The sequence below is a fragment of the Podarcis filfolensis genome (assembly GCF_964270895.1).
Source record: "Podarcis filfolensis genome assembly, chromosome: 10".
NCBI lineage: Eukaryota > Metazoa > Chordata > Lepidosauria > Squamata > Lacertidae > Podarcis > Podarcis filfolensis.
This window is the reverse complement of record NC_139612.1, coordinates 9159679-9183512: the sequence shown is the minus strand read 5'-3', so window position 1 is coordinate 9183512 and position 23834 is coordinate 9159679. Positions and strand designations below refer to the sequence as shown.

Here is a 23834-nt window from a genome sequence, read left to right as displayed (position 1 = left end):
GACAGCGGCAAAGGGCAAACGCAATCCATAAAATCCATATTTTATAACGTATGGCAAATTTTTATCGAATACATAAATTGTTCAGACTGCGGCAGGAATCAAACCAGCATTCACGGGAAAATGTGGCATGATCTTTCAGAGTAATCAAATGAAACTTTTAACACAATGACATGGTAAAAGTTTGTAATTTCATCAGGACGAGTTATTGGCCTTTACTGTTGTAATAATTCTTTCCTCAAAATTTATCTTCTGTACCATGAAAATAAATAAAAACTTTATTTATTTTTTAAAAAGTACTCCAGAGGGTTGGCAAATCCTCCAGAGGCTGCAGTGGGGAGCAAGAACCTCCAAAATTGCCTCCCTTCCCATTCTACCCACGGTTCAGAGCAGCTTCCTTCCAAAGCTGATATACCTAGCATATTTTTTGAATATATAACTTTTGACACCCCTAGCCTTCCAGGACAGTAATTTTGTTTTTAAAAGATAATGCTCCTGCTAGTTTTCTGAGCATTAAGACCTCCTAACAATAGTGGCACACAAGAGGAAGAAAACCAAGGCACCTTTGCAAGGTGAGGAAGAACGCTCAGGTGGTCTTTCTCTCCATTGCAGCTGTAGGCTGGGAGAAGTCTGGTGCTGTTAATGGGGAGGAAATTCACTATCTTTGCTTTTCGGAGTTCGCTTTCTGAAGAGCAGAAAGTGCACTTTATCTTCCCATTGCAGCAGGGCAGTTCTAAGAGGAGAGGTTCTTTTCCCAGCTCAGAACTGCAGGTAGAAAAAAAATATGTGTTTGCTCTTCAGAGCACTTTATCTCTTCCTCACAGCCACAGCTGGGCTTCCCCTGTGTCTCTGTGTGTGAGTTTGCTGGGTGTCTGCATCTCTCTCTCTCTCTCTCTCTCTCTCTCTCTCTCTCTCTCTCTCTCTCTCACACACACACACACACACACCGTGTGTAGTGAGTGTGTGGACTGAAGTACAGCCTGTGTGGATGTGTGTGCGTGCACAAAACTGAATGCACAGTTGCTTGCCAAAATGACTTAGGCCATCGTCACAGCTGGCCTTCAGAGGAGGCTAGGGTCGAGAAAGGTATAAAGTAACCCATGATTCTTACCAATTTAAATTCAGTTAATTTTCCTGTTCATGGGTGCAAAGTATTAACAAGGAACTGAGATTTTTAAAAGCTTAAATCAATCTAATTATGCTTTGGGGTGTTTTTGCATTTGAATGTTTCCGTTTACAATAGGAATATTATAGTTGCACTTAAGATGGTCTTAGGTTCATGAAAGTGATCATGGAAGCAGATTGTGTTAACTGTCGAAACGTATGTGGTCTCTACTACTTCTTTTATGCGTGTCTGATGAAAGCTTAGTTGATTGAAACTTACTTGTATTTTCTTTACACTCATTAAGCAGCAACATGCCTTGTCTTTAAGATGCGTTGGATCTGTTAGCCAGGGCACAGTTTTAAAAATTGAAGACAATAGTTTTTGGGTTGTCAGGTAGAAGGATGGGCTTCATAGAAATGGAGGAGGAAGCATAAAAATGCACATTTTAAGGAAGTTGCTGGATGCTGGTGGCTGTTGAGTTCAGTAAATCTAAAAAGGCTGAAACCCACATACGTTGGCTTAAGTAAGCTGTGCATCAGTTCTGTGAGTCATAGGAGCTTTGGTGTGTAGGTATTCTGGACCTTAAATGCACTCTCCTACACTTTCACGCAAGAGATATAATTAGATGTCAAGCATTTTGCCCAAAGCAATACTTTCTGTATCTGCTAAGTCTAATTGGAAATCAACCTATGGTATATATAGTAACCAGAGAAGATTTCTGTCTAGATGGTATCAATTATTTGTTGGTGTCTGCACCCTCAAGCACTTTTTTATTAAGAAAGAGCAATAGTGATGCAAGAGGAAGGCTGCTTGTCCTGTTTTGTGTCTGCATAAGCCAGACGTTATTTGCGAAATATTTGTGCTAAAATACTATAGAGAAGAAAAAGAGGACTGCCATACTTGTGTATACATTATTATATACTACGTAAGATCTTTGAGATATTAAATTTTATCAGCATGGCTGCATGCCTTCATCATAAGTCTGCTTCATGAAAAATCATATCCATGAAAACATTTCCTTTTTAAAATGGAAAATTCGTAAGTCAGAGGAGAGTCAAGTGCTCTGATCCAGCAAGAAAAACCAATGTATAAAGCAATATTTCAATGTCTGCAGTCAGCGTGGGTGCAAGTGATACCAGTATTCTGGGCCCCATTGAACTGGTTTAATTTTATTTTTAATGCTATTATGCATTCCCATCTGGTCACAATTTGCCACGTGCAACTACTTTGGGGTGACTTGACACAAGAGCTATTGGGTTGTATGCAATTAAGTGGTCCTCTTAGCGCAAGGATTTCCATCTATGCAACAGGACTTCCTCTCCCCATGTGCCCCCCAGTCCCCTCCCCGAATCTGTTTCAGAGCAGGTTGGGAAGGCTGGAAAGGGAGAAGAAGTCCTGCTGCTCAGGCATAGATGCTTATGCTAATAGATACAGCGCATCATTTTTAAAACTATCCTTTAATAAAGTAAGTGACACATAGCCTTACATCTGATTCACGTTGCATTCTGTAATATGAGCAAATATAGGTCACAAAGCATCTCAGCAACTGAGACCTACATGTACAAACTCTTGAGTATAGAAGGAGGTGAAATTACTTGGGGTTCAGTAGAATTTGGACAACCCTGCAGCTAATGAGAGCCTCTGAGGGATAACATGGGGCAAAAACACCCAACAGTGGTGTGGAAAGTGCTTACTCTTATGCAAGGCAGAGGCGGGGCATTCAGTTTTCACCAGCCAGGTATGAATTCTAATCCATATACCAAACTGTTCCCAAGGGTTGCCCAACTCCCACCCAGGAGCACATTTTGTAGGTGGTGTAGAGGGCTGCAGTGAATAACAGAGTGGGTGGGGGTTGCCCAAAATCAGATGCTCTACCTTGGGCAAACAGAAATGCTTTCAGTTTCCACTTTGTTTGAATAACCAATGTTGTAAAATAAACAGAAGTTGGAAAGTTGTCATAGATTTAAAGACAAGCACATATATTTTATGACTGTTATGAAATGAAACTTTAATGCTTCCTACTATGGAAGTAGCTTTTCTTTTTGGGGGGGACTGAGATAAGGGGAGCCTTACTTCTGCATTGTTTGTTTTTGTCAGTGTTGCAGAAATTAGGAAATGCCTAACCTCTGAAAAGAGGCTGTATTTGTGTTCCTCTTTCAGTTTAACGCCTGTCTGTATAAACTGAGCAGGTGTGTATGTTAAACTGAAGGAAACGTTTGCATGAATACAGCTAGAAATATAGTGGTTTATCGTATGCATCGGGTTTTTTTTAATGTTTTCCCCCTCTTATTCTTCTCTAATGGAAACTTTTGTCTAAGTAGTCATTCATAACAAACCCTGCCTGACCAATTTGACAGGACCTTGTGTACTTTTGCTGTAGATGTTTGTTCTTACCTCAGAACAGCAGTGAATAGTCACCAGGCTGGTTGTACTGGTATGCACAATTAATCTGACATTCTCTGCTTTATCGGATCCAATCTTTAAAAGACATTTTAACGGAAAAGAAAGGAAGCAATGCCATTAATTGCAAGGTTAGAACTCCTGGAGCTTTCTAGGGCAAAAAATGTTTTCTTTGTTCCCTCACACCTTATCTGACAGCCCTGTAAGACCCCAGCCTGGAAAAACAAGAAAGCCACAAAAATGCACATTCTTTCTGTGGGTAACAACTGTTTGCACAATCTGTATTTGCCCTAAATATTTACCTTTTGTCAGGAAAAGTGTTTTCACTCTTTAGTTAAAATTTGAGGACTGCCACCTTCTTAGGCACCAGAACACTAGATATAGGGGATGTAATCCTCTATATTTGTAGGAGCGTAATGAACAAATTTGAATATTGTTTGCATTATCATAATTTATATCAAGCCAAAGTTTATAGTAAACACAGTTTATACTCTGCAGCTAGTCGTTTTGTTGTCATTTATTTGTGAAGGAATTTAAGTGTCAATACCTTCTTGGCTTTTGTTTTCTAAATGTGAGAATGATGCCAGTGCCAATGATGAATGAATGAATGAATGAATGAATGAATGAATGAATGAATGAATGCATAACTTGGAGAAAGGCAACCCTCTCTCCACTCCTGCCCTCAATGCAGTCAAGTGCAGGAAGAAGAATGGAAAGTTTTCCCTCAACTGCTCATCAACATTTTTGTTAATTACAAAGATGAGAGTGTAGTGGAACTTTATAAGATGACTGTTTTTCTTTCTCTTTCATGCAACCTTTCAGGGGAAACCACTACGACAGTTGCCCCCTTTGTTCCAGGAGGGGTTAGTGATGGGCAGTGGCACTCTGTCCAGGTGCAGTACTATAACAAGGTAAGGCAACATGTTTGGGATATATTTTTGTGAACTGAATTCTTCTTCATTCAAATTGGCCAGCTTATTTGCTCAAGAGAACCAGAGCCAGTCTTTATACTTGTACAGTGGACGTACATTTAGCCAAAGCATGTTGCTGGAATGGAAGTTTTTAACTGAGACGTAATACTCCCTGCTTTAAAAGAGCAATAAGGTGGCTGGCTCTAACCCTTAGAACTGTTGGTGTAAGATTCTGTACCTCTGCCAGTGAGGCTGTCATGGCTGCTGTCCACTAGGCAGTGGTGCATTAAAGTCTATGTAAAGGCTTAGAAAATCAAGTCCAGCAGGTTGCATACAGATCGGCATCCTCCTTTAAATGAACAATATGGGTTTCAACTTGTGAGAGTAAGAGCTCTGTTCTGTGCACTGAATTCCTCCTGTCATAAAAAACTGCTGATTCAGGGGAAGCCTTTCTTTATTTTTAAACGTAAAAAGAGCAATTATTCAGATTCTTTTTGTTGTTGTTGTTGCTGCTGTATTTGTAGCATAATTAAGTCAGAAGCTCTTGGTAAATATCCAGGGAGAGAGAAAACAACATAAACAAAGAAATAGCTCTGAATTCATTGGCTGAATGCCATTTTCAATTTAACAATTTAGACTGAAGATAATAGCAAATAATTGCCACTTCTAAAGCATCTGGCTCTACCATGTTGTCTCTGAGGTTTTAAGAAATATATAATCTTGAGTCTGCATTTCAAGTAAAAATGTTACCTGTTGCACATTCTGAAGAGTTTAATTGGTGGATAAGGTTTGGTGTTTCTCTTACATTGTTCAATTTTGTATCTTGTTCTATGTAGTGATATATGTGTGTTTGGGTGGATCTGGCTTTTATGGCACTGAATCCCTGATGCCATCATGCTTTCGTTGGCCTGTTCAACGATTAGAATTCTTTGTCTTAGTTAAGTACATCCTCCTTAGAGTTTACAGTAAATATTTGGCACACTTAAAATCCAGTCAAACTTAAGCACATTTTAGACTCATTAATTTCAATTAGAAAGATTTAAGCACATACTTAATGGGGCTTCAGGATGCTGGTTTGATTGGATCGTGCCTTGATTATCAGCTGATAAAATTCCAAGAACCCTGGCTGACTTGACTTAATGATTTCATCATTAGCATGATCAATAATTTCTGCTTGGGAACTTTATGAGGAATATAGTTGCTTCTTGATGAGATGGAGGATATATTCATACAATTGCTGATTGATTAATTAGCACTTTAATGGTACACAATGCATTGTCTTTCTAAGCTTAGGAAGCAAAATGATGAGAGTAGGATTTTTTTCATCACATGATAAGCTTGTAAATGTATTGCAGGTCTCTGGGTTTTCAAATGTTTCAGGTATTATAATGTTCAGGGGTGTCTCATGGTTTGGTTGGCACTTAAGGCAGGATGGGGTAGGGTGGGGCAGAGTGACAACTGCAGTGACAAGACACTCTGATACAAACTAAAAGAGGACCTCAGGATTTCCCTAGTTGTCCGAGAGAATTCTGAAACACAGCAGAGTCTCAATACACATGGAGAGCTAACTGTACCAAAGCCAAGGAGAGATTGGACATGCATTTCCCATTGAATTGTGCTGCTCCAAATGGTTACCTGGTCTGCTTCTGTAGCCAAAACAATTTGGATTATATATAGAGGGTTCTCATGTTTAAACCACATAGCAGGAGTCAGTAGATGAAAACTTACCTCAGACAAATTCAGTTCCCTGATAGACTCTTTCTTACTCTCGCCAGTTGCCAAACCATGAAGAAAAGAGGTGGGTCAATTGAGTAGCATATGTAGCATCCTGATTTGTTAGTAGTCCTCTTATGAGGACGTAGGAGTCTTGGCCTTCTGACTCTGCGTCCATTCTCAAAGCAGCCTTCTGTGTAAACTAGTTGCTGTTTAGTGGTACAGTGGTACCTCAGGTTAATTACCTAATTCGTTCTGGAGGTCCGTTCTTAACCTGAAACTGTTCTTAAGCTGAAGCACCACTTTAGCTAATGGGGCCTCCTGCTGCTGCCGCACCGCTGGAGCACAATTTCTGTTCTCATCCTGAAGCAAAGTTCTTAACCCGAGGTACTATTTCTGGGTTAGCGGAGTCTGTAACCTGAAGCGTATGTAACCTGAAGTATAAGTAACCCGAGGTACCACTGTATACAGGATGATGAAAAGAAGACAAAAGAATTATATCAATAAGGATGCTGTGTCATTGAAAATCATATTATAGCTTGACTATGGAGATTCAGGATTTTCATGAAGTCTCCACATATTGGCTCCAAATGGATGGCTGGACCGCTTCTGTGACTGAAGCAATCTTAACTATGGTTTGTTGGAACCACCCGCCTTCATACCCCATGGTTTGAAGTTGGCTTGCTTCAACAAACCATATGAACTACGGTTTGTCTGGCTTTGGACTTCACAACAAGCTGTGGTTAAGCAAAAATGCAAGCAAAGGCTTCCAAATTGGTCCTTGCAGCTGCACATAAAGCCTAGGGCTCACTGCTGCTCATTCTGGTAACCCTCAGCCATGGTTTAGCGTGTGAACAAAATGAGCAATTCCACTGTTTCAGCCTGCTTTAAGTTCTTTTATGAAGGAAACTTACCCATTCCTGCGTGTATTTTTGTTTTCAGTCTTATTTTGCTTATTTTGCTTCCCTGCCATACAATTACAAATATTTGCAGCTTGTTTCATCTGTGTGCTCGGACCCCGTGATAAATTTCCTTACAATCTGAAGAAACACTCTGCGTTTGGGTGTTATTTCGGAAAGTAGCTTTAATAGAAAGCTGATAAAACGACAGATGATAGAGTAATTCGTAGTTTTTTTGCTGAAGCCATTCCTGCCCATTGGCCAAGAAGCCTGGGAAAAGGAGCATATATCAGCTGAAGTCTGGATTTCTTAGCTTGGTTGTTGGTTTAGAATTCTTAGCAGCTGCCAAGAAGATAAGGACTTGAGACAGCTCCAGGGTATTCTTTAAAAAGGAAAGTGATCCCACACACTGGTTAAAAATAAACCTTTGTCTCATTTTCATGATTCTTTTGCTCTCCCCACCCCCAAGTGACAGATGTCTTCTAGCAGTATAATTATTCATGTTTGAAAATAGGTGGGAAAATGCTTTGCAAATTTTGTGTACAAGCTAATTTTGCACCTATTCTAAAAACCAGATTCTGCCTCTCTGAGCTCAAGTAAATTAATAAGCTGCTTTGGGAACAAAATTGGTGCAAGCAGTCTCAGGATCAGATCACAGTCACATGCCAGGCAGATGTCTAGCTTTTATTTACTTAATTCCTCACCCTGCAACAGCTTATGTACATGAAGTTAAAATTGCAGTAAAACAGATTAAAACAGAAGCATTAGAACACCACTATATGAAAGTAGTCTGCAAAATAAAAACAAACAAGCAAACAAAGGCAATTTTCAGAGGATGAAAAAGTCAGGGGAAATAAAATAAAAAATCATTTTCCTGGCACTGAAGTAACATCGAGGTTGGTGCCTAGTAAGCTCATCTGGGGAAGACATTCCACAGTTGGTGATCCCACCAGCAAATAGTCATCCTCCGTACCTCAAATGGTGGCATCTGAAGAAAGCTTGTTCATGGTGGATCTTTCTGAAAGATTGTTAGGATGATGCTACAGAATTATTGCATTGAAGCAACTGCCTATTGAATCTTACTAGAAACAGTAGAGGAAGCTTCTGGTCCTCTCTGAGGCTACAGAAGCTCTAGTGGCCTTTTGGTGTACTGTTGGCACACATGCAGTGCGCACTAGCCTCTGCTGGGTGGGTGATTTAAGCAAGGCTAAGCCACAGCCCTGCCTTCTGCTCCCCTTTTCTCGTCAGGATTCCTTCCCTTGTGTGACTGAGGCAGAGAACAGCACTTTTGCCTCCAGTGGTCTGTGTTTGGAGGCAATTCATTGGCAGACTCTTGTTTTAAGGAGGACTAAGATTTTAAAAAGCACTATGAGGGGTTTGCTAAGACATAGATAATTTAGGGATTATGGGCTGTGCCAAGATAAATGGATGTTATGTCTAAACTTGATACAACTCAGACACGTCATAATAACTCCAGTGTATTGCTCTACTTAATCTGCATAAATAGAGCAGGTTTGAAAGTAAGGCAGCTTTTCTATTAATTTCATATCTGCATTATTTCTAGGTCTCTCTATTGCTTTCTTCTTCCTCCCCCAGCAAATCTATTACCTTACCATTCTGGATTTCTGTTTTAGCGTTGTTCTTCCTGTATATTTCATCTCTGTTCCACTAAAATGGTTCAATACTATGTTGTTTAGCCAGTGTTAGCAACCAAGGCAAGACAAAGTTCTCTTGCTCCCTAAACATATTTGCATTAATCTATATGCTGATCTCTTTACATGGCCTTCTCTCTGAAACACTTGTAATAGCTAGCATCTCTTCAAGTTCTGCATACTGTATATATGTGTGTGTATCACACACACACAAATATATACATAACGAGAGAGTTTTTTAAAAGAGCTTTATTCTTAGATCAGTCAAATAGACAGGTGACCACCAGGAAACCACCAGTATCAATCTCATTTTTACTATACTATTTGAAAAAATTGATAGATATACCGGTAATTCATGATGATAGAAATAGGCAAATGTAACATTTTGTTGTTTTCTTAACATTTGAGGCAAATGAGACACAATTGCTACAAAGATCCCTTAATCACAAATGCCCCTCCTTAAAACTTGGAAGAATTTCATTCCCTTACTTAGTGCATCTAAATTCCGGTGTTTCCACTTTGGATGAATTATGTTGTAAAGTTTCAAGGCTTCACAGGTATCTTTAACTTATTACACCACCTGCAATGAGTCTTGAAAGGAAAACAGGACTTTGACTGATTTTTGTGGAGCAGGAGTTTTTAAAATTAAAATCTTTGATGTGCTTCCAAATCCCCTTGCTGTGAATCATGTTATCTTTAATCTACCAACTAAATTATCTTTTCTTTAATACAAAGTGAAGCTTTATCCAAAATTAAATTGAGCATGTCTTTTTCATGGGAATGCCAAAGCAAATTACACAATTTGAACAAATACTAACAATTGCATACACTTAATGAAAATTAGAGAGTAGCCTCTTAAATCCTAACATGCTGTGTAACAGTCAACAGAATTCTGCAGCTTGTTTTTCCATTGGTAGGTATGTAAAGCAGCCTTGACAGGCTGATTGGGCAATTTGTTTTGAGCAAAGCATATATAAAAAAATACACCTCTGCAATCTCCAGTCAACAAATGCAAGATCCATTTGTGGTAACATAACATATCCTGCAGCCCTGGCTGCCTCTGCAGCTGAAAGATAGATTATCTCACTTCCTTCTGGAAAACAGGTTTTGCATGATGATAGCAGTCACCTGTTATGTGACCACAGTCATACTGTACCTCTGAGATTATCATTTGCTCCACTGTATACCAGTCCCTAGTTATCTCACTGTTATCCTCTAGAAAACAATTCTATCTAACGTCATAGGTAAATACCAGGGTAATTATTTAGATTGCAATCTGAGAATGTGCCAGTTAGAATTGATTTCTGAGTTATTAATAGCAATGATATTTGTGTTTTGGAATTAATATACCTTTAATTTGTTGAAAAGTCATCGACCAGTGTAGAACCTAAACACCTTTTATTCCAGATAGTTTAGATTATCAGTTTGCCTAATGGATGAAAAAAATAATAATCACAATCTAATAGGATCCATATGGAAATGTGTAGTTGAAGAGAGATCTGTGGCCAGCCACACCTTCACTACACAATGTGTAGTAATGTGCCCAGCTTACAAGGAAATAAAAGCCAGCAGTCAGAATAATCCATACAGCTAGGCCACTTTTACTGAAAGCCCTTTTTAGGAGCAGTGAGCTCTTTCCAGAAGGTGTCCATAGTGGTGACTTACACAAGTTATCATGAAACAAACACTGCAGCTGTACACCAGCCCCTCACTGGCAATTCAGTCTAGCCATTTCCCCAGAAGAGGTTAAGGAGGAGCATGTTCTACTGTGGCAATACATAGCAAGAACTTTTTTGTTCTCCCTTCCCAAAACCTGTAAACTGGAGGAATGAACATTCAAAGTCTTAAGTGTGGTGGCAACAGTTACCTTTACAATAAAGGTAAAGGTCGGGTATATGTCACAATCCCAGGGGATGGCTGAGGTGGAAACTTCATCCTCTTTGCAAAGGATGCAAAATAGCCAAAGCAATGAATCATTGTGATTCCCTGTCTCTCTAGATTCCTAGAGAGAACATGTGTGCATGCAAGAATGCTGACTGTTGATGTGTCTTAACGGCTTGCCAGACTGAGTCTAGTATAAGGATTCTGAGTCTACAGTACCTGGGTAGAAAGAATTTCAACCACCGTCACAGCCCTTAGATAACACGCAACTGCTAGTATTTTCCTTTCTACACAAGTATTAAAGGTATATAAGCTTAATCATCTATCAATTGATAGGTGCCAAGTCTTAAAATATATTTTTTTATATCTGGATGGAGCTCACAGAACACATTCTGTTCATCTCAGATATACACCTATTGCATGTGCTTAGAAGCATCCTGTTATTATACAATATTGTGCAGACATGATGCCACACGCCCAAGCACAGCACAATGTAGATGGCACAGTCAGAAATCAAAACTACTAAGAAAGTGAATCAAATTCTAGCTCAATTCATCTGTATGCCTTTTAAAACAGATAAAATTCAAGGCAATCTACAGAATGCAGATAAAATCATGCACTTGTATTATATCGGTAAGGAATTAAACATAGTGTGCACCTAATCAAATCTAACAATTTTGTGACATGTTGTTATAACATTAAAGGACAGGGTTATCCTAATTAGGTATAATCTAGTTGAACAGTGAATGGATCTTTGTATGATGTAGCTGTAGTATAGCTGTTCTGTCCTCATTTTATTTGCTGATCAATAAGAGTGTGGGGCATGGTGACAATATAGGAAGCTGCCTTATACCTCTCAGAACTGTCTGATTGGCATCCATAACATGTGTTCTACCACTGAATTATAATTCCTCCATTTGTAGCTGCAGCTGAATATCCACAGAATAACTAAAACCATTATTGGGTTTCACTTTTAGCCATTCCTTGATGAAAATATTTTGCCCACAAACTACCCAACTCCATTTCTTAGAGCTTGGGAATTTGATTGCCAGTTTAGATCTTACAAACTAATCAAAAATGTATTTATCTAGTCAGAAATATGTATTGCTGAGTTCAGTGAGATTTACTTCCTGGTTAATATGCTTAGAGTTATAGCCGTAGACATTAGCAGATTATTAGAGAACACAAGGTATGTGTCTTCCATTTGTTATACAGCAGTGTGTCAGATGCCTGTCTGTAACTTCATTCTGTAGTGCTTCAAGAACATTTCAAGACTAGGCAGCCATAAAGGTACTTTCCACCTGCTTGTCTTGATCCCTATGTCTTGGTCAGCTGATGACATCATTTGATGGTGCTGGGACATAGATGGCTGGAGCAGCAGCATATAACAAAGTTATGGATGACATCTGAAATGAGGATTCGCTGAAATTCCACACGCAATTATTTTCACAATTTGTGGTGCAATTGTCACCAACAGAGATCGTAGTCAGAGAGATAGAATCAAAGATATTAGTCCCAGTGCCTTCAGAACTAATTCATTAAAGGATTGAGAAGGATTATCTGCATAAACAGTATCATTGGAGAAGATTATTGTAACAAGGCTGTGACTGAAAATAACATCTGTTTCAGAGTGTGAATTGAATGTGGATGTGAACTTTATAACTTTGTTAATGTTTTCTGTCATAAACATGGTCTATAAATTGGATATTTCAGCTGTTTGAAAACTTGTGCTTGGTAAATTGGTATGTACCGTATTTTTCGCCCTATAGGACGCACTTTTCCCCTCCAAAAATTAAGGGGAAATCTGGGTGCGTCCTATGGGGCGAATGCAGGCTTTCGCTGAAGCTTGGAGAGCGAGAGGGGTCAGTGAGGACCGACCCCTCTCACTCTCCAGGCTTCAGGAAGACATCCGCAGCTTAGGCAGCCCTGCGGGAGTTCCCGCAGGGCTGTCTAGGCTGCGGATAGTAGCCTGCTTCCCGGAGCGCCGGGCGCGTTGAAAGCAGAGCGCCCGGCGCTTCGGGAACACATCCGCAGCCTAGGCAGCCCTGCGGGAGGTCCCGCAGGGATATCTAGGCTGCGGACAGCAGCCTGCTTCCCGGAGCGTCGGGCGCCCTGAAAGCAGAGCGCCCGGCGCTTCGGGAATACATCCACAGCCTAGGCAGCCCTGTGGGAGGTCCCGCAGGGATGTCTAGGCTGCGGATAGCAGCCTGCTTCCCGGAGCGTCGGGCGCCCTGAAAGCAGAGTGCCTGGCGCTTCGGGAACACATCCGCAGCCTAGGCAGCCCTGTGGGAGGTCCCGCAGGGATGTCTAGGCTGCGGATAGCAGCCTGCTTCCCGGAGCGTCGGGCGCCCTGAAAGCAGAGCGCCCGGCGCTTCGGGAACACATCCGCAGCCTAGGCAGCCCTGTGGGAGGTCCCGCAGGGATGTCTAGGCTGCGGATAGCAGCCTGCTTCCCGGAGCGTCGGGCGCTCTGCTTTCAGGGCGCCCGGCGCTCCGGGAACACATCCACAGCCTAGGCAGCCCTGTGGGAGGTCCCGCAGGGATGTCTAGGCTGCGGATGGCAGCCTGCTTCCCGGAGCGTCGGGCGCCCTGAAAGCAGAGCGCCCGGCGCTTCGGGAACACATCCGCAGCCTAGGCAGCCCTGTGGGAGGTCCCGCAGGGATGTCTAGGCTGCGGATAGCAGCCTGCTTCCCGGATGGCAGCGCTGCGCCTCCCTGCTGTCCCCCGAGCTTGTGGGGCTGGCCGATGTCTGCCCAGCGCGAGGGGCGCTCTGCTTTCAGGGCGCCCGGCGCTTCGGGAACACATCCACAGCCTAGGCAGCCCTGTGGGAGGTCCCGCAGGGATGTCTAGGCTGCGGATGGCAGCCTGCTTCCCGGAGCGTCGGGCGCCCTGAAAGCAGAGCGCCCGGCGCATCGGGAACACATCCGCAACCTAGGCAGCCCTGCAGGAGTTCCCCGCAGGGCTCCCCATGCTGCGGATAGCAGCCTGCCGCCCGGTGGGCGGGGCGCCCTGAAGCAGAGCGCCCCTCGCACCGGGCATATATCCGCAGCGTGGGGAGCCCTGCAGGAGTTCCCCGCAGAGCTCCCCACGCTGCGGATAGCAGCCTGCCGCCCGGCAGGCGGGGCGCCCTGAAGCAGAGCGCCCCTCGCGCTGGGCAGACATCGGCCAGCCCCACAAGCTCGGGGGACAGCAGGGAGGCGCAGCGCCGCCATCCCGCTGTTCCTCGACCTGGTTCGGTTTCTCCAACCTGCTTTTTGGGGGGGAAAATAAAGGAAAAATTTTTTCCTTTATTTCCCTCCCAAAAAAACTAGGTGCGTCCTATGGGACGGAGCGTCCTATGGGACGAAAAATACGGTAAATGGGATGGTAATTCAAAATAACAGTATTATATATCACTGTGCAGGCCTGCTGTGTAGTGGTTTTCTTTCAAACTGGTAGCAGATGGGTTCACGCACATCTGATTATTGTAAAGAGATTCCTAAAGGCCCAGTCTTATAAATTAACTCTTTAATATCAGAGGGCCTATATGATTCCAATCTGCCCCCCACTACTTCAGAGATACTGTGCTGGTGATTGTTCACCCAGTGTTGTGTATAGGTGCTCACTGATGCTACTGCACAGGGGTTCAGAATAGGGTTGTGGGATCAACAACTGCCCCATATGTTCACTCTTTCAGCCCAGCACCCCTGGAAGGCTAGCACAACATTGTGTTTGCCACCATCAGTAGAAAGGGCAATAAATAAATAAATTCCCTAACAATTAATTGCTACCTGTAGCAACACATACTCTAGTGCTTATGCAGCTAAAAGATCTTTGCTTTGATCCTAATGCTTGTGCAGTTACAGAATCTTGTTATGATGGGGCTATGTATATATATTCCTATGAATAATATTACGTAATAAGGAGACAGACATAAATATTACAAAGGTTGCTCACTATAGAGGGTGATCACAGCACATTCTTCAGATGTGCTGCCTGCTCATCTTCACGGCTTGAAGTGACAGACAAGCATTTTGACAAATCAAATGTTGTTCAGTCCATTCCCTCCCTTTCCACCACCGTCTCAACCTGCTTCAACTCCACCTGGAGAAAATTAAGAAAGCATCCTGCAACTGGGTGCCTGAGATGGAAAGCCACCAGCAAGGAGCTCTCCTAAGAAGGATTAGGTAGAAAAGGCAGCAGCAAGTGAATAAATGGGGGGGGGGGGAGTAAACAGAGACTTGTATGCCTGCCTTCTCCCTTGGAGAAAGTTATTGGAACTGTCATAGAAAATTTGCCCATATTGGGTTTCTGGATGGATTGCTCAACAATATTCTAAAGTTTGCATCTAATAAAATACTAAGATTTTACATGCATATGTACATCTATGAATCTTTGTGAATACCAGCTATTAATATGTAAGCATACCCGTGTGGTCGTTTTAACGTTGGAATAACTTCACTTCGGACCTGCAGGATTTTGGAAATATGCAGAGTTTCAAAATAGGTGCCAGAGGATACAAACAGAATCGGTGCAAACAGCATCTGTGAAAGGGCTTGGGGAGTCTGACAATCCCAGCAGTCTTCATCTCCAGGAAGCTCCTTCTTCCTTGTTTGCAAGCCAGGAAGTAGATTCCCTTTATTCCTAGGCTGCTCATCTACGGCCTGTATTAGGAGGAGCTAGCAGGTGCTCAAAATGAGCAAAGGATGACAGATGCCTAACGTCATAGGTTCTGAGAATTGTATGGAACAGGGAGAGACCAAGAATATTCACAAGCCGACTGAATAGAATCATTTGATCACATACTTTATCAAACCATGCATAAGCAGAAAAATTGTAACAGTCTCCCACCAGGGAGAAATCTTACTTCAAAACATTTCTTTGTTAGTGGCAGTTAATATGTGGCAGGATATTTTACATTATCACCCACTAGTCAAGTGAGCTGTAATCCAGCAGGGCAGCTGGCGGTGGAGAAAAATCAGCTTTCTTTGTAACAGACTTGATTCCCCACCACCGCCCGTGTTTCTATGGCTTTCAAACAGGGATGGTTTACGAGACCTAAACTTTCCAAGCCTTTGACAAAGTTCAAAACTGTAAGAGAGGGGCCCTTCTTTGTGAAAGGCTAAGGCATGGGTAGGCAAACTAGTTGGGCTGGATGTGACCCAACTGTCTTCTTAATCTGGCCCACAGACAGTCTGGGAATCAGTGTGTTTTTACATGAGTATAAGGTGTGATTTTTATTTAAAATGCATCTCTGGGGTATTTGTGGGGCATAGGAATTCGTTCATTTCCACCCCCCCCCCCAAAAAAAAAAATTAGTCCGGCCCCCCCACAAGGTCTGAGGGACAGTGGACTGGCCCCCTGCTGAAAAAGTTTGCTGACTCCTGGGCTAAAGCTTTTGCTTTGCCGAAGAATTTGGAGCGAACTGTTCAGTTACACAAAGCTCAAACGCATCTCAAGTGATACAAATTTGTTGGCTCATCGTACACAATGCATTTGGTCTGGCAGGGGGCTTGCATGTTTAATTTGCTCTCACACTCAAGTGCCTCAAGTTTTTTTTGCCTGCGTTAATGATATGCTAGCTGGTCAGCCTTACAGTTGGCTCAGGGAGGGTTTTGAATGCAGTTTGCTGCATCAGCAAAACATTGTACTTTATACTTGAGGAAAATCTGCCCCAGTCTACAGTTGATGGAATGAATATTTATTCGTGTTGTTAGTTGCAGACCTTGCCTGTGCCATTACAGTATTTTTTAAAAAATAGCATATGCAGACATCTTGTCGCAACTACAATGCAGAGAATTTAGGGATAGGTAAACTCGCTCTCCCTGGCACATAGTGATGAAATCATCACTGTGATCAGGGCCAGGAATCTGAGGCCCTCCTATATCCTTCAGGGGGGGCTGGATTAACCATTAAGCATATGTTTAGGGCGGGGGGGGGGGGGACCACAGAAATTTTCCATTCCCAGGTTTTTAACACCAATGGCCACAAATTTCTCAGCTGAGCATTCATTTTCTCAGTTGAAGTATATTTTTAAAAATCCCAGCAGAAAAACTGTGCAACAAGGCAGGCTGGATGCCTTATCTCTACTAAGTATAGAAGCAGATATGTTACCTAAGATTAGTTTTGAGGATCTGATCAAAGACTTTGCAATTAGAAAAAGGAAGAGAATTTTTTTCAAACAAAGTGGAATTATACAAAAAATAAACCCATATTTTGCAATATGCCAGTGGTGGGTGAGACTTCCCTTCCCTTTCCATAATGCTTCATGGTATTGATTCATGATATCAATTCTTCCTGAACTAGACAAGAGATAGGGATGAAAGAAGAGAGTGGTACCTGGACTCTTTTAGATGACTATACTGCTGCAACATCCATTCACACAGGACTCATTGCCATAAGTTAGCACGACACAGGTTTTCTTTCTTTTTTGTAACCAAGACTGATGTTTTGAATTCCTCATCATAATATTGAAATTTTGCATGCACAATATACTCTACTTTGTCTGCCCACTTCCCTTAAGGCTGCCCCTGCATCAATCCCTACAGGCCTGGTTGTGGAACATGGACCAAATTCCATTGTCAGTCATGATCATTGCATGACCTTGCAGAGCTCTTGGAAGCTCTCTCATTGTCAATTCTTCTGCCTGCGTATTTGAACAAGAGTTGAATGTCCTACCTAAATCAACATGGCATTATCTATAATCTGCCATCATTGTGTGACATGTGTAAAGTCACAACTTGCCGTTGACAAATAGTACTAAAAACTGAAACTATTTTATTTGCCTCTTCTCCAGAACATCCGCATGGCTCTGCAGTTAGCCTGTGTCTAATGCAGATCTTCACCCAGCCTCTGTGATCTGGCAATTTGATAAGTGGAATTTATGGTCTCATGATCTGGCATTTTTTATAAGGGAAAAGACAGACACATATCAATGTGTATTAAGTCATGGATTATTATCCGTTTGTTTTGTAAGCCCAGTTCAGAAGTTCCAAGTCTACTCACTGGAGATTGTGAATGTACTAGCTGACTTTATCCACCCCTTTCAATCCACTTCACACATTGGGACTTCTGCATAGTGGTTTGTGTGTGTAGATGCCAACTACCATATTGACCCGAATATAAGCCTCACCCGCAAATAAGCTGCACCTTTACAATTGGGGCGGGGGGAGAGAAGAAAAGACAATACCCGAATATAAGCCACTCCCTTAAAACTGGGTTACAGGCTGAAAATCGCTGCGGGTTGGTAGAATTGTAACTCCGAGCCAATTTAAGCCTTTGATCTTGCAAGACCGCAAAAGTTGCCATACAATCACTAAAATCGCAAATCGCTACTCAGTTGCTACAATTCTGCAGGCACTCACACCCGTAAATGGCAAAAGATGAGTCTCAAGCTCGCAAATCGTCAATAAAACTTTTTTTCGTTCCATTTTAACGTATGTCTGTTTCAGCAGCAATATTGTAAAAGCCCATTTTTGTAAGGTCGTGAATTTAAGCCACATTTTAACTTTTCATGGTTGGAATTGGGGGGGGGGGGAGTGAGGCTTATATTCAGGCCAATACGGTACATTATTTGTCTGCTAGAAGAATTGGATATGCTGATTGCATGGTTGAGCCCTATGCCCATAGAGCAATATGCTCATATGTCCTCCATGGGCAAAGACCAGTTGGTGCAGTCACAATCTGTGCCACACCTCTAAAAACAAACACTTTGAGTTGCTGCACAGGACTGTAGATTACACACATCCAGTTATCTTCTTTCTTCACTCATTCCTTTTTTACCCACTAGTCTGCTAATCAAGCACACACAATAGATTACAGTATGTCATGGATACCATATAGTAATCTATATTGTACTGTATTGATGGAGGTGAAGCCTCTGACACTGATTGGCTGACCTGATCTGAATGCTCATAGAATAAATCTGTCAGACGAATTCTGTATTTGTAGTACAGCATTTTATAGTACAGCTGTAATACAGCGTGAAGAAAAAGTGGTCAGTTTGCTTGGGATTGAAACCTCTCATAGGTTCTAATGATGAAAGATGCTTTGTGAACCAGTTTGAGGACTGGAAAAAGGGGAAAGGAGGTGGGGGAGTGAAGGGATGGGGAGCCCAGTGGGAAAGTGGCACATAGAGAAATGAAGGTTGGAAAGAGAAACCAGAGAAAAGGGGGGGAGGGGAGGGCCAGAGGAAACAGGGAGGAGAAGCAAGAAGGGCCAGTGAGGAGCCTAGGACTTGCTGATCAGAAGGTCGGTGGTTCGAATCCCCACGACGGGGTGAGCTCCCGTTGCTCGGTCTCTGCTCCTGCCAACCTAGCAGTTTGAAAGCACGTCAAAGTGCAAGTAGATAAATAGGTACCGCTCCAGTGGGCAGGTAAACGGCATTTCCGTGCACTGCTCTGGTTCACCAGAAGCGGATTAGTCATGCTGGCCACATGACCCGGAAGCTGTACGCCGGCTTCCTCGGCCAATAAAGCGAGATGAGTGCTGCAACCCGAGAGTCGGCCACGACTGGACCTAATGGTCAGGGGTCCCTTACCTTTATGCTCAGGCTCAAGCTCAAGCAAGACTATATGATCTATATATGTAGAGGTTGGGAGACTGGTTGAGGGACAGACTATCTAGCCAGTGAGACCAGGAAAGCAGTCAGCTGAAAAGCAGGGACCAGCTGGAACAGTTGATGGTGGAGAAAAGGAGCTAAAAAAAAAGGAGGCATGAAAGGAAATGGAGCCAAACTTCACTTGGGACCGAGGACAGGAAGTCCTGCCAATGGACAGGAAGTGAACAAATTAGAGAACTTTGGAAGGCTGTGAAGAAGGAGCAGATGAGCCAAGGATAATAGGAGTGTTCAGTCTAGTACTCCTGGGATTTCCCTGCCAGAAGGGCTGCACCTATAGGAGATGAATAGGAGGGGAATTCTGTCAGTGGAGATTCTACTATTGCTCTAGCATTGTGACCTGGCAAGCCCAAGTGAGCAGTAAGGGTGCATAAGAAAGTGTTTAGGTATGAGCCTGTGAATTTCACTGTGAATAAGTCAGTCAATTCGTTGGCTGCAGACTTTCAGCATTAGTTTTCTATTTTAATTCAAAACATTTTTTTAAAAATGGTAATGATGGGCATTTTTCTATAATCCATTTAATGGGAGCAAGGATTTAGCATGGCACACTGCTCCATATAGTCATTCAGCTGGCACCTTAGGAATTCGCTGTAAGGACTTTGAAGTGCACCCTTATCTGCATTTAATCACACTGTAAGCTTCAGGAACTCAGAAGCTCTTTAAAGAATTTCACATCTGTCTGTGGAAGACAAAGAGAACTGAAAAATAGTGCTTTCTTAGTGTTGAATGTTTAGCTGCATCAACAGTGTACCTGGAGACTCTGGAGGGATCTCTAAGGAGAGAGAAGCATTTAAAGATTAGGGGGGGGAAGCATCTCTGAAGACTATGAAGATCCACATGACTTGAGAGTCAGCTCTAGCCGCAAACCACCAAAAACCAACAACAACATCAAAACTAATCGAACTGTTATGATGAGAGTGCATGTCGGAGTTCGTCTTCAGTTTTCCTTTTCTGTGATCTGTCCCTTGGAGCTCTCCTGGCCCCAAGCTGTCACTTGGCTCTGCTCAATGACCCACCCTTGCATCGTGGTGTTCACCTCCTGTTGTCGGATATATCTGTTTTTATGTCCCTGTGTTTTTATGTTTGTACATATTTTATGGGCTAATAGCCGTAAATAAATAAATAAATAAAAACAGCTCTAGCCGCGCAGTGAGTTCAGTGGCCATCTGCCCAAGCAGCTATTTAATTGCCATGTCACATGACCATGACAGAGGCTGGGTGGCCATGTGTCAGGAATTCTTTAGCCGTGATTTCTGCATGGCAGGGATTGGAATAGATGGCCCTTGAGGTCCCTTCCAACTCTATGATTCTGTAGTTCTATTAATTTAAAACGCAGCAATAAAAACAGATTAAAATGAGTTACAGTCCCAATAATAGGGCGGGCCCATATAGATATAGATATAGTGTCAAAGTTCAGGGCAAAGAGGTGCATCTTCAGCTATGCATACACAAACAAAGTTGTATAGAGTTTATCATTTAGGACTTTGGGTGTTTCCTTTGAACTAATTAGAAAGAAAAACCTGGAAAACAGAAGCCCTAGGTTTTCTTAGAGAAAGGAAATGGTGAAGTGCTTTCCTAGGTCTGTGAAGCCCTTGGCTCGTTCAGTGGAAAGTGTCATTATGGGTGTGCATTCTTTATACTCGAAAACAAGCATGCACAAAGCCCTGTCTCTTTAATGAACATGGAAGGGGAGGGGAGCCAATGAGACACTTCAAAGGAGGAAAGTGTTTGTGCTCAGGATTCATTTATACCTTTGGTGATCAGCAGGAATGTGTCCTCCTGTTGAAATACGTGGTGGGTTCCCTGCTCTTTTGCCTGTCTGCTTTCAAATATTCTTAACACTCTTTCCCCTTCTCCCCACTACCCTGAAGCTGAGGTAGGGCACCTTACTGAATGCAAGCCTTGATGCCTCCTAATTTTCAGTTGCCTCTAATTGACTCCTCCAATCCTCACAGGCTACAAACCCACACTTAAAGGCATAAAAGCTTGTCTGGTGTTCACCGGCTTCTTCCCCTAAGGTTGCAAATGTGCCCTATTCAGTTCCTGCGGCTTTATTTGTTTCCCGTTTGTTTAATTTTTCACCCGGGTTTGGCTCTGATAGCTGTGCTCAGTTGAAAACGTGTCCGTAGCAAAGCAGTTAATGAGATTTCTGACCACTGAACCAGTGAAGTATCGCCTGAGAATCCGAATCTCCCCAACCCCCCTACCCCCAGTTTCATACATTAGTCTTTTGGGCTCAGACCAGTAGGTTAATGAAAGGGTTTTCTGAATCTGGCAATCTGCCTAATGAGATTGAACATGTTTGAACTAAAAATGCACCCTCGGCTTCCAGCACCTCTCCTGCAGACTGCATTACTGGTTCCTCTGTTTTCTACTAATTGCTGCAAGGGGAAAAAATATGGACTACTGTGAACATGATACTTTTTAATCGCAACTACTTCTGCTGCTCTTCCCCCATCTGGCTGCACAACTGTATGAAAAGAAAATATTCATTTAGCTTTTCAAAAGTCAGTAGGAAACAGATTTTCTTTAACCTTTAACCATTCAAAACAGTGAGTGAATGATTTACTACTGATTAGTGAGCCCCTAAAATTTGGCATGACTTACAAAAATGTGTGACTTTTTTAAAAAAAGTTTTGCTCATTGTTTGTCTTTATTGGTTATATCTGCTTGACTGAGGGTGGTTTGGTTTAACAGCGACAACAAGAACAACTAGCATCAGAAATCCCTGTTCAGACATAACACCAAACCGTGAGATGCTGCAAAGTTCAGGCTCTCCCACTCTTCCCCATCGTGTTTGTTCTTGTTTGTCCCAAACTACAGCTACCCTTATGAGTCTGGGGCTTGTTCTGGCTCATCTGAACTGGACCTGTAGTTATGGACACAGTCAGCTTAATCACATTGAACTCAACGAGAATTAAGCAACTTAATAGTGTGCACAATTAGAGCCAAACTTGCTAGCTTCATTTTACACTATATGTGCTTATTATATCTGAGTGTCTAGGCCTGTGTGGATTTGTAAGTAGTGTAATCAGTAAAACGGTCATATTATGCCATTTCTTTGGAAGACTAGGCCAGCTTGTTCCAGATATGATATTCGTTTCATCTAATTTTCAAGGGCATTCCCCTGTGTTTTCGTATCTTTGTTTTTGTGTGCTTTTTTTTTTAGTGCAACCTATTTTTGGTGTAATCTTTGTGTTCCAAAAGAACAGTCTTGAAGATACTTGCCTGCTTGGCTGTCTTAGGAAAGCCATTAGGATTTCCAAGCATTTCAGTAGCTTCTGGACTTCAGTCAGTGGATATAAGATATGAGCCCTTACGATGGAGAACAGATTAGAAGTGTTTTTAATAAACAAGTAAATAATCAGATAGCTAAAGTTTACTTTTACTTTTACTGTAGACATGATTTGATGCCCTTAGACTTACGTTTAAATTGAAATAGGTACACTTGTTGTTGTTGTTTAGTCGTTTAGTCGTGTCTGACTCTTCGTGACCCCATGGACCAGAGCACGCCAGGCACTCCTGTCTTCCACTGCCTCCCGCAGTCTGGCCAGACTCATGCTGGTAGCTTCAAGAACACTGTCCAACCATCTCGTCCTCTGTCGTCCCCTTCTCCTTGTGCCCTCAATCTTTCTCAACATCAGGGTCTTTTCCAGGGAGTCTTCTCTTCTCATGAGGTGGCCAAAGTATTGGAGCCTCAGCTTCAGGATCTGTCCTTCCAGTGAGCACTCAGGGCTGATTTCCTTAAGAATGGATAGGTTTGATCTTCTTGCAGTCCATGGGACTCTCAAGAGTCTCCTCCAGCACCATAATTCAAAACCATTAATTCTTCGGCAATCAGCCTTCTTTATGGTCCAACTTTATGGTCCAGCTACTGTGCTTAGCCGTGTGTTTTTAATCTGCTCTTAACTGTTTTGAAGTTTTGTTTTTAACTCTTTTATTATGATTAAATAAAAACTAATTTTCCCATATGCATCAAGAACACACCCTGCTTCTTCACTGGGGCTCAAATGAGTATAGACAACAACCATTTTGCCACAGGGGTTACATTCCTGACCCCCACACGTGTCAGTGGAGCATGCATAAGCCCATTATGGCCCTGCCCGCATTAAGCCCCCTTTTCTGGCTACTTCCGGGTTACAGTGATGCACACATGCACAGTTGCACACGTATTGAACGTGCCCATAACAGTTGTCGCCTGTATCCATATTAGCTGTATATGCAGAAGGCAGGTCTTCCTTGCAGGACTGAGGTATACATCTTTAGATAATTTAGGTGAAGACATTTTTATTTTCCCAGGCCTTTTCAATCCATAACTTCTATATTTTTGTGCTTTTTAAATTATTGCATTAATTTATTTTTCCTTTGCTCTGTTTAGTGTTGATTTTATGCTGTATGTGTTTACGGTGGCTTTGAGGTCATTGTTGTTGTTTTGTGCTGATTTTTATGTAGTTATATATACTGCTTTTATTCCCCCTCGCCCCAATTGTATTTTGTATTTTTAATAAGTTTGTAAACCGTCCAGAGGACTTAGTGGATGGATGGCCTAGAAATGTAATGAATAAATAAATAATTGCTAAATAAATAAAGATTAACTGCCCAATCCTTATGGGTATATTAACTGTTGTTGTAGCAACAGTTGCTGTGGAACTGAACAGATAGAAAGGCAGAAGTCTAGTTA

At 42.3% G+C, this 23834-nt stretch overlaps 1 protein-coding gene across 3 annotated transcripts in view; it reads left to right on the top strand.

Annotated features, from left to right (window-relative positions):
* The window catches only part of CELSR1 (cadherin EGF LAG seven-pass G-type receptor 1), a 151893-nt gene that overhangs the window by 78578 nt on the left and 49481 nt on the right, over positions 1–23834 (top strand). For all 3 annotated transcript variants that reach the window (XM_083574842.1, XM_083574841.1, XM_083574840.1), the window contains exon 5: positions 4325–4413. In XM_083574842.1, coding sequence (XP_083430968.1) covers positions 4325–4413 — 89 coding nt within the window. The remainder of the gene's footprint in view (positions 1–4324; positions 4414–23834) is intronic.